Source organism: Colletes latitarsis, chromosome 8 (genome assembly GCF_051014445.1).
Source record: "Colletes latitarsis isolate SP2378_abdomen chromosome 8, iyColLati1, whole genome shotgun sequence".
NCBI classification, from domain to species: Eukaryota; Metazoa; Arthropoda; class Insecta; order Hymenoptera; family Colletidae; genus Colletes; species Colletes latitarsis.
Window position 1 is genome coordinate 29,907,280 of NC_135141.1, and position 14,445 is coordinate 29,921,724.

Consider the following 14,445-nt stretch of genomic DNA (forward strand, 5'->3'; position numbering starts at 1 on the left):
TTGCGATTGTATTTCATTTGTATTGCGTGTACGAGTAAAGAATCCGTACAAGATAATATAAATTCGTATAGAAATAGGTGTAAGAATTATGATTTACGATTAAAAAAAAGAAAAAATTATTCAAATACAAACGAATGTTTAATCGATCGTCCGATCGTCCATGTTTAATTCGATCGGCCATGTTTGATTCGACCGTTAAGCAGGGAAACGTGAATATCGAGAAGCGTAACGATTTTTATGTCAGAGTTGTTGGTGATTTATCAAAAGATTTGCCGGAGGTAAGGACACAGTCCCGTGGCCGCATATAGAATATGGTAACGCGATAACTCCCTTCATCCACTTCCCTATGACGCAGCAATAACATTCGACGCTGCTCAGTGTTCTCGGGAACATCGTAGTTACTCCTCCTATTATGAATATCTGTTCGCCTAAAAGGGAAAGGTTAAGTTATTAAACCCGTCACGCTAAAAGTCCTCCATTAAGGACGAGTCGCGGATCTCGAGAGTCGAAGGAGTTCTGTCGAGTTTCTTAAATTTTCCGATGGAAAAACGAACCTATCGAACCAATGGTGTGCCCGTGCCTCGGGATCGACATGTTCGCCTGTTCTTTCCAAACGCAATCGATCCCATCCCACGTGTCGATGCTGTCGATGCTCTGAGCGCCAGTCTCGGTGATCGACGCTCCTCCGATCGCGTAAAGACAGTCGGATACGACGTAGAAAGAGGCAAAGCACCTCGGTGACCTCAAAGGCACCGCTTTCAGCCATCTGAAAGCGCATCAATAACAGCTTTCGCATTTCTTCCGCGAACGCGGCTATATCGAGCGTTTAATCTAGGTAATGCAATGGGCCGCGAGAGATACAACGAAATATCGAGCTAACAAATTTTCGATCGGGTTGTAGCACTCGACGTCCTTCGTGAACAGCTCCTTTTTCGATTTTGTCATCCCGCCAGCGACCCAGATAAGATCCCGATATTTCACGCTCGCAGGTCCCACCCTCGCGGTTTGCATCGGTTGCATCTCTCTCCACCTGGAGTCGGACGGATCGAAAGCCTCCACGGTTCTCAAAGCCCTGCAATAGAGAAAACAAAGTTTCTTCGCGAGAGTATCAAGCCCGTAACCCCGTTTCTTCCAATTACGTAACTTTAATTAAATTATTCGATTCAAAGCGTAACGTCGACAACTGCGGAGAGCACTTCGGGAAGCGTTGCGTATTTTATAACTGTTCAGACAACTCTTCCGTCTTAGTTGGTACAAGAGTCATTTGTCGTTTAATAAATCAATGTTTCGAAATGCTCCCAGTTTCCCCGAACGAAAACTGGTCGACGTGGAAATAAATAGCGAGGAAAATGAAAGAAACCGCGGTGAGGGAACGTAATTGAGCTCCGTTCAACGACTCACATCCCGTTCCTGTCTTGTCCACCGATGGCGTACATTTTCCCATGACTGACCACCAATCCGAAGTCCATTCTGGCTGTCAGCATGTCAGGTTCGTCGAACCAAGTCCTTGTGGTTGGGTCGTAACTCCAGACGCTTGCAACCGAGGTGCTCTTTCCGCGGTGTTTGTCTTCCAGGGGATCGGCGCCTCCTAACAATATCTTTTCTGTATTCCTCAGAAATTTTCTGTTCGCTTTTTTAAGAAAGTTGCCTTCCGTAAGCTTTAGAAACCACTGGTTTACTCGATCGAATCTCGACCGAGGAATATTCTCTCTCTTACGAGCAAAACCATAAAGAATATAAGACCCATTGAAGCTCTTTCACGGTAATATAAACGAAACAGAAATTCCTTCGTACGAACATTAGCTATAACGTAGCGCTGTCGTCATCGTTCCACTCACCCGCTACGTATATACGCCCTCTTAGGTAAGCGACCGAGTGATGATGTCGTGGCTGTGGAATTTCTCCAGCGAATTGCCAAATGTTCTCGGCAGGTTTGAATCTGTATATATCTTTGCCTACGTTTCCGGTACAACCGTACTCTTTGTGGGGATCGATACCGCCGAACACGAGGATCGATTCTCGATCGGGAAAGAACAGAGATTGCTCCAAGAAGTAGCAGTCAGCGTTCGAACCTAATATGCTGCTGCTGATCCTCTGTGGTCTGATAGTAATTTTTAAATAAATCAAACGTTTAGATGCGATTGACCGTTCGATGACTTACAGTGGTCGTTTGCCATTCGAGGCTCGAATTTGAACGGTTTTGGCGTGTTTCGTTTGTTGCTTATGCTCTGCATCGTCGTCGAAATCGGTCGCGGTCGATTTAACGTCGGTCTGTGGGGAGATAGATTCCTCTGTGTCGGTGTTGTCCGAAAAGGAACTGGTTCTTTCGTCGTAATTTGAGAAAAGCACCGGCGACTTGATGGTCCTGATAGTCTTTAACGTTTTTCGTGGGCGCGTCGGAGTCGCCAGGACACGCAACATCCTTTGTTCTCCTGTTAGGTAACTGGGCACGCGTTCGTTCAACTAAAATTCACGATAACAATTTTAATTAATTTCGTTTGCTAAAATTCCATGGAATAAGTATTGGACGTCTTTTTGTTTCGAGCAAGTAAGAAATTATTTGTATTATATAATGTTTACTCGTTCACAAAGATCTTCGGCGCAGCGTTGGTCCTTGTTATTCGCCTTGGAACTCAGAGTCCAGGACGTTTCCTCCTTTTTCATTTGGTTTGCCGAATTGTTCGAGGTTCTGATAGGTTCTAAATTGCGGACTGGTTCTCCCATCGGAATAGCCAGAAGCTCCGCCACCTTCTTGATATTCCGTTTCTCCTCTAGCGCCGATTTCTTGATCTGAAAACCAACGCGTACTCGGTCGAGTCTCGAATTCGAATGGAAGATTCGATCGGATATTTCGTTAGGATCCAACATAAAAATTCTCTGTTTCGCGGTTACTTCTGCGCGACACCGATATCGTATCGAATAACCGGAACTTTTCGCGTCTACTAACTTCGTGAAATCTTCTTCTAGCCTTGTATCCCCTGTAGACGGCCTGTATCGTGGTGGCCGCCTCCTCCTCGGATTTACCGGAGTCTGCTCGCGCTTCCGGGTCCCTCGGCAACCTACATCTCGCCTGCTGCTTCCTTGCGGAAAATATCAAATTCGACTCGCGCTGCTGGCACCGGCAAACATCCGGCGCGTTCTTCTCCTGCCGGCTCTCGTAATCCAATTTACCGTCGTCCTGGAAAAATAGACGACTCGCTGACTACGGGGACGAAAGTTTCCCGCCGGTGAACGAAAGGGATCTTTTCTTCGATAACGAGTCGCATTACCAGCAAATTCGCGTCGCGTTGACAGCGTTCCTGGCCGTGTTTCTCGTCGGTTGACGGCCTGCTGGGAGCTTTCGTTGATTCCCCGACACCGGTGGACCTGGCGCCCAAGGTAACCGTGTTTCCATCCTCCGCGTTGCTCGTACGGTCGTTCTGCGCCATTAACTTACATGTATTGTCGCCTCTGCTAAACTATTATTACAATTCTCAGCGTTAAAGCCTTCGAGAAGAAGTCGAGTTCTTGTAGAAGAAATATACTTCTTCCATAAGGACACTGTTTACACTCGAACGACTCAACAGTGAGAGTTGTACGACGCTAGGTCGTGGTAGCCTTAAATGTTTACGACAGGATTCATTAGTATTCTAGCTATTGTAGGGAGCTGGTGAGTTTACAAGAGGGACGAAGGAGAGAAGAAAGGTTCTTCGTTTGTTCTGTGTTCATTTGTCCCTAACATTTATCTCTGTATTTAGGGTCTCGGTGGTGCGTAGTAATCGAGACTCTGTGTAGGTCATAACCAATCAGTCTCTTCGTTGCTGTGCTCGTAAACATACCTGCTGCCTACAGTACGTTGTTACGCCAGCGTAATCTCAAGTTAAGAGCTTATACGCTGTGAGAACAATTTGTATGAATTGCGCGGAACGTAATGACTCAGTTCGATGCCTGGCATCGTTAAGCACGGATTTCGAGCTGCATAAACTCTGACCTTTGACTACAGCTCCGTGACATTTCTTGGGCGAAATTTATTATTTCCACTTAGAAGCACGCCGCGGCTTACCTCGAGATTTCTTTGACGATAACCGCGTAATAATCCCTGAAAGCAAGCAAGCGAAAACTTTTCAAACGCAGAAATCTGCCCGGTCGTTTCGCCGCGAAATTCGATCGCGAACGACTCACCGTAATATCCGCCATTCCTTTTCCATCCATCGTGAGCGGGTTACTTTGAAACATACTTTCCTCAATCTCTTCGAAACAGTCATTTTCCACAAAAGAGTTAGCACATTACGCGAGGAGATACGGTACTTTATGAAATGAACGTACAGTCTGTCGCGCGAGAGCGTAGATATCTCTCAAAGGATATTAAAAATATGAAAAAATATACGAGGAGAGAATAGCAAATTTAGTCGTTACGTTCTCGCGCGACAGACTGTACACGTGTACGATAATGTTGTTCTAATATAATCTGAGGTTTTAATATGTACGTACGATGTACAGAATACGAGCTAAATATGTTACACAATGTCTAATTTAAATATCTCTATGATCGCCAGCCAAAGAGGGCAGAAGGATATCGATCGTAAACGCGTCGATCAATGACTCCGTCTGTTTTGTGGCTTTTGCGTCGCTCTTCCATCGGAGTTTTGTCCACTCACCCCTTTCCTTCTTTCCAGATACTCGTTCATCAATTTCGGAGGCATCATCAGACCCAGTGGCATGTTCAGTGGTAAATAATTCTGGGTCGCAGCCTTCGAGTGCATCGAATGCATTGCTGCGTCGTTGCGAACGGCATCATTGTCACCTGACAGATTCATCCTGATTAGACAACACCTTAATCATGGCCCTACAGCGTGGACTGGTCAGGCAATTTAGACCAAGCCACACGCCCACAGCCTCAGATTTACGTGCAAAGAAGAATAGGTAAGTAACTCCAATATTGAAATTAATATCATAACAGTTTTACTTGAGGACTAAATAAACCTAGACCAAAAGTTTAAATAAATACCCGAGCTTTGAGCGTAATTGTTAGGTGTTCTCGAAGGCGGGAACAAATAATCACGGGACGGTGAATTGGGTGGGGTGGTCTTTGGGATAGTTTTCCGATTCCTCAGCTCCGAAATCTTCGTCCTTTGGTACTCTTCGAGGTACAGCAAGAATTCCCGATACGTCACATAGTTCTTGAAATAATAGACACGCGAGACAGTTATTTTACAGCGTTTTAAAGAATTTTAATTCGAAATACCTTGTCCTCCCCGGCCCAATTTCGATTGGTGGGCTCGGACAGCCCCAATAGTTCGATCCAATGGTGATAGTCTTCGGTCTGGTTGCCGTACCAGTACTTGATAATGACGAAACTGAAATAAATAGTAATTTAACAAACGAGTACTCGATTTTCCCGCGAAACGCTTACGCTAAACCATCGTCGACCATCTTTTGTACTTCCGGGAAGGACATCAGCTCCATGAATTCAGGATTCTCCGGGTTCCTTTTCACGTCCACCAATTGCCACGGGGCTATAAGTCCGAATCTGATGCACTTCATTACTTCCAGCATCTGATGCTTTCTATTGTCCCAATCGTGCATCAGCCATCGGACCGCGGACATCAATACTTCCATTTCGCTGACAGAGACGAAACGCGATATTTCATCGATGACACGATAGATTTTTAATAGAAAGTTACCTGTTCACGCAAATGTAGTTCGACTTTAGCAAAAGGCAGAGCTCGTCGACGGACAGCTCCAGAAAGTCTTTGGTGCTGACGAGCATCAGGAAGAATTTCATTATCCTGGGCAACATCAGCTCCATGACAGCGATGTTTTTAATCTTCTTTGCCTCCAAGTACAATAAAAACGCTGTGTCTTCGGTGAACAACTCGTCGTTGTCTATGAAAGCCCAGCATTGCTCTTCCAATTCTAACGAACGAGGATTCATATTCTATCTTAGATTTTCTATATTCGAAACTTGAGTAGTTTCTCTGGTTTTAACGCGAACAGTGTGAACTTTGGTAGTAGAATTCGAGAAAGGAATCTAAATTTCCCCGTGTTTCGCACGGAAATAGAATGCAATCCTTTATTTTCCTCGCATCTCGAACGGTTTATTGAAGTTTCGAGTTAGACAGTGATGTATTCAACGAAACTCGAATGCTATGCCATCGCAAGTTCCCTGGAAGCTTATCGCGTCAAGGAACTTTTCATTCTTTCCCAACAGCGGGTTTGAACTTTTAAAGTGTGCTAGGAAGCGCGTGCTATATATTATGCAAGACAGTCGCGGTTTAGAAGATTGATGGAAATGGGAAACGGTGGCGGGGACACAATGTAAACAGGATCATTGCTCGTAAACCCTTCACATAAATAAAGTCACGGGAGGATTTAAATTCATGAGGTTGAAGATCCTCGTTTGTTATCCATTCTTTAATGACGAAATTCTTTAATGCTTACTAATTCTTTTTAGAAGAATAACTACGTCGTTGTCGAGCATCTTTCATCTACTTTTTTAATTAAACATCTTGGAAGCTTTTAACATTTCATGCTATTTATATTCTATTATATTAATAATATCATACGCCATCAAATATAATTTAGTTCCGTTGGCCGTACTCTATAGTGCAGTTAAATTATTCCGCGAAACTCGATTTAAACCGAAGTAGCTGAGTAAATATTTCAAGTTCGTGCAAACACAGCTGCGGGTACTTATTGTCGTATTATTGTTAGCGAGAAAATATTAAGCAATTTTTAATTAGTTTAATGCGCAATTCTGAAACAGTGGATTCCAGTTGCAAGTTGTTGGAAATTTGTAGAAATATATTTTTGGCAAGACAAAGCACGAAGTACGTATGGAGTTGGATTTTAAATATTTCTTTTGTTACTTACCCTTAATACAAAGGTACTGGGCGGCGATGAATACTTCCAGAATATTGTCTCTGTGCAAAAGCTGGCAGCTTTCGTTTTGCGAACTGATCATCCAATCGTAGATGATGGCGAACGCCTTCGAGGATACGTCGCTCTAATTTGCATGATACGTGATTTTTGAGAATTTATAAAACCACTGTTGAAACGTCTCCTGATAGTTTACATTTTTCGTATTATTCGGCACAATCCTTCTATTCCTGAGTCTCCTCAACTGTGTCAAATGTTTGTCCTTTCGGCTTTAGCTTTATTCTAGGGATGACGAAAACTCGTCCCTTTTGATTTGATCATTTCGGACTTTCTCATTTTTCCTAAAACGAAGGATCAACGGATGGAAGTTTGGCACAGTTGTGGAGATTCTAGAACAGACGACGATTGTGCAGAACAGTACGATGAAAGATCACTTTCAGAAGGCATTCCAACAATGGTAGTTGATTAATGACACTTCAACTCGACTGTTGCTGGCCGTAGCTTTTCATTTTTCATAGAGTTAATTACGAAATTTTCAAACATGCACAAGTATGAACGATGTTTTACGATAAAAAACATTCAGAGGGTTGCGTACCCCTGTTCGTATAGAAGGTAATTAAGTTAGGAATATCGAAAATCTTTACGCGAGGCAGGGTGCTCGGTCGTTTCTCTTTTATTTTTAATTACCAGTTTCCTTGACACGTGGCGAGCAAGAGAGCTGCGTCGAAGGGTAGACCGTAAAAATGGTCGGAGCTCTTTGCAGCAGTCATTAAAGGGCGACGAGCAGCGCATTATTCGAGAGTCGCTATTCACCCTTATGTAAAAAGAGAGTCAAATATAGCCGCGGGCGGGGAAGCCGAAAAGGAGTTCAAGGTCGCTTGGCTTCGAGCCCACAGAGTCACTATTAGAGGACTGGGAAAAAGGGGGAGGTGGCAGCAGTACAGGATGCTGACACAAGAGATTGGGGTCGCTTGCAACCTCTTGGTGCTGCCTATTCGGCGATTTGGAACCTTCAATACCAAAGATATATCGAATTTCCCTCCTTCGCCCGGCCATAATGTCTCTATTTCGAACGTCCATACATTAGTACGGTCCTCTTTATTGCCTCGAAAAGTTTGGAGATTTAAAATGTTTCGCTCTGGCCTTGGGAAAAGGTCACCCTTCTTTCAAACTTGTAGTATGGCTAGCGTGTGAATACGAACATTTTTATGTTAGTAAACCATAGTAAACATTGCTATAATTCCCCCTGTTATGTGCAAATCTCTTCATTCTCGTCACGCGTGCAATCTTTAAAAGATCTCACGACAGTGTCACGGAAGGTCAAAGAATTTCATCACGGGTCAGGCATAATATCCGCAGAATCTGATCGTACCGTCACCCATTCTATCAAACAAATCGCTCAAGAGAAAGGAAAAAGAATCGAGCGAGAGAACGTTTTGAAATAAGCTGGCGAGAAATTGAGAGGCCGAAGACGAACGTCGAGGCTGGTCGATAGGACGCGTATCCTGAATGAAGGAACGCGACGGGCAGAAAATCGGATCCTGCGAACAAAGAGAGTTCATTCGGGATCCGGTACAAACTTTACGTTCCGTATACCGATAAATCCATAATGGATCTTGGACGGTGCACGAATATAATCAATCGCGGTCAACCTCGAAAGGAATAGGATGGGGACGAAGAACTCCGCGAACCTTTCGCATATTTTATAAATTATATTACAATTTTACTTTTTGTTCGACTCTCGCGTGGTCACGGACGAGCAAAGAAACGATAACGACGAAATCGTGGTTTACGACTGGTTTAGCGTGTTTCGTTAATGGACGAAGATCGATGGCGGACGAGTGCTCGCGACGGGGGCGGAAAAATTTGTATTAATGCGAGACCGTGGTTCCCCAGCCAGCGACGATACGTCGAAAGAAACGACTGCTCGCGCAAAACCGAAATATGGAAATGGTAAATGATCTTGGGAGTTGATCGAAGCGATTACGTTATTCGTGCTGCTCTGATGGATGTTCTCTGACGAGGTTAACGGGAATTAAGGAAAATGGGGTCGCTCGGTTTTTCCGGGGACCTCTGGGAGATTAATCATCTTTCGGGGATCCCGGACATCTCTGGAATGATTTTCTTTCTGAGATTAAGGGTCTATATCAACGTCTGCTCTTTTAATAATCTTATGACTTCTTGATGAGATAAAAGGGAAACAACGGGAAGGATCGGAGAGCTATCTCCGAATCTCGAGAAGTCAGAGTCAGAGACTGAAGAAGTCTGTAGGGAACAAAGGATTCGAAGATCCACCGAGAGCACCCTCAAGGTTTCCTTGCAACTCTTTCGAATCCAGATAACTTTTCAGAGACGTTGCCTTTTCCCAAATTGGGCTTACATAGATCGTTCATTTTGGATTAATGCCTTACTATTAATTTCATTCCAATCTTTCCGTAATACCCTTCACGAAGCTTTTCTTGAGTTTACTGTGGTACGTTTAGTGTAACGTGGGCACTCACCTCGGTCAGATCGATCTCTTTACAATTCTTCTCGTCGAAAAAGGCGCTGTAGCTCTGAAGCACCAGAAGGTGGCAATGGAACTCGTCCAGGCCAATCCTCACGATGCAATCCGCGTTCCTCGAAAGATCGATCGCGAAGTTTAGCCGGTAATCCTGTCCCGTTCGCCCCTAACTTTGTCCCCAGCGGTCGGACAGAACTATAAGCTTACTTGTAATTTGTGATACGCCTGGCTAACTCCTGATACAAGTCGGTCTTCTCCGGGAGAATGATATTATCCCAATCGATCGGCAAATCGCTGGTAAATCCGAGTCTGCACAGGGACCACGGTTATTATAGTTATTGGCAAACGTCGCCAGTAAACGACACTCACGCGGACAGTGGCACCTCCTGGAGCAGCGGTGCTTGGTACGACACCGACGGCAACGTCTGCTGGTTCTGCTCCATCTCCGTTTGACCGAATTTCGACTTGAACGCGTGCATCGTGGATTTGCTCCCGCCCTCGATCGGTGGAAAACTTTTTTGTGCCTTCGAAAAAAAGAGAAGCGATATACACTCGCGAAGTAGTCGATCAACTGGTATTACGAAGTTGTCAGAGTTACCTGTAAGCGATTGATCGTCGAGGATGAGACACCGGGTGGAAGATCGACGAGCCTCGGTCTCGCGGAGGACTCTGAAACACGACCAGCCAACTCGTTTCCGGGTCTGTTAAGCTCAGCTTTGACGTTAACCTTCGTGTGACGTGGATCAGCCACCAGAACGCTGACTTTCTTCGATTCGAACACCACCTAGAACGACTACGCGTCTGCCCTGAGGCCAACATTCCCAGGATTCGATGAACGATCGCGGTCGGTGAGTCGTTCCCGAACGTTTACCTGATTCGGAACGATCTTCAGGTTGCCGCTAGGAGTAGCTTGAAACGGGAACACCCGCTTCGAGTCGTCGTCGCCGTCGTTCACGCTGATAAATGCACGGTCGTCGCCACGTTCACGGGGACGCGAGTGCATCTGTTGCATCAGGTAGGCCAAGTTTGGGCAAACGGCTTCGTTTTTACGTTGTCTCGAATCCCCGACTTTTCCTAGACTGGAAAACGTGCGTTAAGATTGCTATTACAGAGTTATCTTACGCGATTCAGCTTGGAATAGTTTTCTACCGATACCATCGAACGATCGCAATTAACGTTTTTAAACGTACGACGTAATGGACAACCGATAGGCATTATAGTTATGAGGTATCGTGAGCTATATTCAGAGCCCGTTAAGCGCCGCAGGCAATAATTGATTAACGCTAATGTAGGAAACTATCAAACGCCACGGCTGATGACTATCATACGCTATAATTAACATCGGGAACCGTGATCGGGAATCATCAAACGCTATTGCTCGTGACTAAGCTAAGCTCTCTTCGCGTATCAATTTAAAAGAAAAGACTGATAGATAGATTCGAACGTGACTATCGCATAAACTACGATGGATTTTGTTACCTGGAGCGAGCCATTAGTTTCAAAACGGACTTATCAGTGGGACGACATCGTTCCCTGAAGGTTCTGTCGAGTTCCCAGTGCTTGTTCGATCCTCTGCCTCGATCAGGATCATCCGAGTCGTCCTCCTGACGAGTGCTGGACTCCTCACAGGACCTAATCAAATTTTTCGCAGACTTGGCCGAATATCTCGACGGATCGGATCTCCGGTCCGCTGGTTGCGTCTCTTTGGACAAAACACGATGGTCCTTGGACAAGGAAGCGACTGCACGGCCGTCCTGATAAATGTGTACGTTGAGTGGTCCTCGTCGCCTCGATAAACGTCGACGTCGTCTCAAAGTAGCTTTCCCTCGTTCGATCGGATATATGAGAGATCGGTCTTCCGGGCTTTCCGCCAGGCTCGAGCTGCAAGAGAAGGAAACCGTGGAGAGAATTCTTGGGCTTCCACGGAGATCCGATCACAGGGCTCGCGATACGGGACGAAACTTTCATCTTATTTCGATCGTTGATAACTTCGCGGAAATGTCTCGAAACTTTTGGCAATTTAATTGGTTTTGGGAATATGGATTCCTGAAGGGAACGAGGCTCGAGTGCATTTCGCGCTTTGCATCTCGCGGAGGGAAACTTTCGAATCTGTAAATATTGGTGATCCCCGAATGAAAATTGCAGAACTTGCGGAAACTGCAACCACCGAGACAGGTAGAGAAAAATCATCCCTGTATTCGTTTCGCGCTTCGGTTGACGCTTCGTCCCACGACGACTCTATATTTCATAAATAATCCAAGATATTTGTTTCAAAAATTGCATCTTCGTTCCAACCTACGCGTTAACTTTCGACGCGAGCGTGTCTATCCGATCGATCGAATATGGTCTCCGAGGGGTGGTATATTTCCGAGTGTTCGATTCGTTATGAGTCATTGTGTAAATTCAGCAGGGTGGGCCACCAATTACTCAAATGGTATTAACCAGACGATCGCTCGATATTGTGCGAATACTTAACATATTTACCCCGCTGTTGATTTTGTCAATTTCATTCTTTTGTAGGCGCTACAACCCTCTATAACCCCACGCTTTCTGTTGTACCGAGTTCCCAAATTCGTATTTCAAGTTTATCCATTTAATAGACAACATTCTCACCCCTCCCCGAGAAGTCAAAAATAATTTAGCCCGCAGAGGGTTAAAATGTCGTTAGACGTATTTTACCTTTGCTGACGCAAGGGTTGAACGGTCTCTGTTAGCAATTGACTCGGTCCACGCGTAACCACCCGTTCCGATTGAGTGGCCCTAAGGGGTGGTTCGGGGGATGCTGGAGCGGCTGCGGTCGATTTCCCGTGATACAGAACCACCACGCTGCTCTTGCTGTTCCCGGGACGCGGTCGTTCCGGTGATTCTGATCGATCCTCCTCCGGCTCGACTACGAACGTTCTTGGATTAAATCGCTGGTCCTCGCGAGAACGTTGGCCGCGTGGGTCCCGTCGACGTCGCCACCCCTCGAGTTGCCAGCCCCGGTTTCGTCTACGCGCGGATTTTCACACCCCTTTCCCAGGAACAGATAGGCGAAGAGAAACAGCGCGAAGAGGAACAAGTACATCGAATCAGGGCCAGCGGCTCGAGGGTCGTGGTCGATTTTCAACGGGGGTTCGGGCCTTGGGGATGACCAGAATCATGGGAACGCTATAAACAACGAGAAAACGACATTTGAAACGTCTGCAATCGGCCTGAGAAAACGCGAACGGTTGGAAATCATATCCAAAAATCTGGAGGAAATTCGATCGATCGTTTATGGACTATTTTAAGTGTTAAGTTTGACTTTCTTAGTCGCCCCCAAAGTCCGAATAGACAGATCGAAATTAGAGCATCCGTTGCAAGGGGGTTGACTTACACTTTCGACTGTTTCGACGGATAGCTCGAATTATTCGCGGTGTACTCTTCCCCTTCGTGCTGTCAAAGGAGTGCGTTGAAGGTATGGTTAGATTTACACGAGTTAGGGGCGTACACGATTTAGGAAAGCGAACGTGACCCAGTGAACTTTTCAGATAATTACCAAAGTTTTGGGAGGGATCTGTCGACGAGGTCTTCGCCACTGGAAGACTTCTCGGCAACGAAAGTTACTTGAGGCTAGAAACACACGGGGAGGAGAAGTAAATAATACGTATACAATTTTTACTTTCATCTGACGAGTAACGGAGAAATAGTTGTTTATTTTTTTATTCGTTTACTTTTCACACGTTTGATTCAAAAAACCTTTTCAGGTTTTTGGCAAAAGACCCTTTGAAATTTTGAGCCCGAGTTTGTGGAATAGCGTTTGACAACTATCGCAATTCAAAGCACCTTTTCGACTGTAGATATATAACAATTGTGGTATAACTGCTAATGGTCACTGGCGGCGTAAAGTGTTGCTACAAAAAACCAACTCTTTGACGTTTTTACGCTTTCACGCTGTGACGTTTTCAAAACTGCCTCTTCAATTATTATATCTCCGAGTTGTACAAAAATACATCTACCATGTTTTATACTCTTTGCTATTTTGTACGTACTATTATTGTTAGAGATAGGAATGGGATTTTCAATTACCTCATACTTTTTCTGATAAGCATAACTCGGAAAATGTTGAAGACTTGACGCACGATGACCCTTAGTGTCTTTGTCTACTTTTTCAGAATCTGGAACGCACATTGCATTTGGTTATTACCTAATAATTTGTAAAAATAAATCATCAAGTGTGAATTTAAGTCTCATAATATGTCTCGTTTGGTAGTTGTAACACATTTTAAAGTAGGCTACGTGTATCTAGATTTTGCTAACACTTACATCACTTACGTAATTTTGTTTCAACGTGGCCGTAGCTAGCGAAACAGCGACGATGATTGGAGTTTCTCTCAGACGCCTCGAACAGATTCGGCAAATTACTTCTCGTGCTCTTCGAACTTCGCTGACGTCGCGATTTTCGATTCGATCTCGTAGCTCTGGCAACAATGAATTAATTAAAACACCGTTAGGATAATTGCGCGAAGACGAACGAAAGTTTGAAACGTAATAGGTGCTGTTTAAATATTTATTTTAGAAGGAACGCGAATTTAACTTTGGCTATTTAACTTAAAAATAAAAAAATCTCAGGAAACCATTGAAGATCGATACCTTGGATTTAGCAAATCGTGTTCCAAGGAAATACAGGAATCGTCGTCGGTGGATGCAGGCGTTCTAGATTCCTCCTGAAAATAACATACAATTGAGAAATTTAAATACCATTAAAATACTTAATTATAAAAAACGATAGATCCAATATCGGTTTTGCTGAAAATTCCTTTCAAGGAAACCCAAACAAATCTTTAGATATTGCCAACAGCACTCACCACGTCATAACGCGTTAAACCTCCTCGCATGGTACGATTCACATTCGTCGACTAAAAGACCATTCTGAGAACCGGCGTCATAGCAGAGCGTCGCTGTTTCACTTGGTTCGCGCAGCGTGGTAGAAAAACCGTTAAAAATATACGACGTACAAACGGTTGGTTTGACGTTCAAAACGACCGGGACATTTGTGGGGAAAAAAGAAGAGAGAAAGGAGAAATTGTGCGCGTGATCCGGAAAGGCGGCCCCTAGAAACC

At 44.7% G+C, this 14,445-nt stretch overlaps 1 protein-coding gene across 1 annotated transcript; it reads right to left on the reverse strand.

Moving 5' to 3' along the window:
* Positions 1-240: 240 nt before the first annotated feature.
* On the reverse strand, positions 241-14,220 carry LOC143344980 (uncharacterized). Its single transcript, XM_076771634.1, has 30 exons — positions 14,191-14,220; positions 13,976-14,049; positions 13,658-13,803; positions 13,412-13,500; positions 12,882-12,955; positions 12,720-12,778; positions 12,041-12,251; positions 10,841-11,242; positions 10,233-10,440; positions 9,960-10,145; positions 9,731-9,885; positions 9,569-9,670; positions 9,360-9,477; positions 6,853-6,985; positions 5,664-5,895; positions 5,393-5,602; positions 5,225-5,336; positions 4,988-5,159; positions 4,583-4,783; positions 4,162-4,229; positions 4,043-4,078; positions 3,270-3,458; positions 2,948-3,178; positions 2,581-2,790; positions 2,162-2,463; positions 1,839-2,101; positions 1,402-1,588; positions 881-1,072; positions 555-766; positions 241-428 (listed from the first exon to the last, which is right to left on the reverse strand). Exons 1-30 carry the CDS (start codon positions 14,218-14,220, stop codon positions 241-243), a joined length of 4,992 nt encoding a protein of 1,663 aa, XP_076627749.1.
* Between the last annotated feature and the right edge of the window lie 225 nt (positions 14,221-14,445).

What these genes read in the sequence shown, in the direction of transcription:
- LOC143344980 (XM_076771634.1), bottom strand. Translation starts at nt 14,220, where the DNA reads ATGCGAGGAGGTTTAACGCGTTATGACGTG. An exon ending in AAACTAATGGCTCGCTCCAG is followed by an intron (nt 10,441 to 10,840) that starts GTAACAAAATCC and finishes CACGTTTTCCAG; the next exon opens with TCTAGGAAAAGTCGGGGATT. An exon ending in AGGCGTATCACAAATTACAA is followed by an intron (nt 9,478 to 9,568) that starts GTAAGCTTATAG and finishes CGATCTTTCGAG; the next exon opens with GAACGCGGATTGCATCGTGA.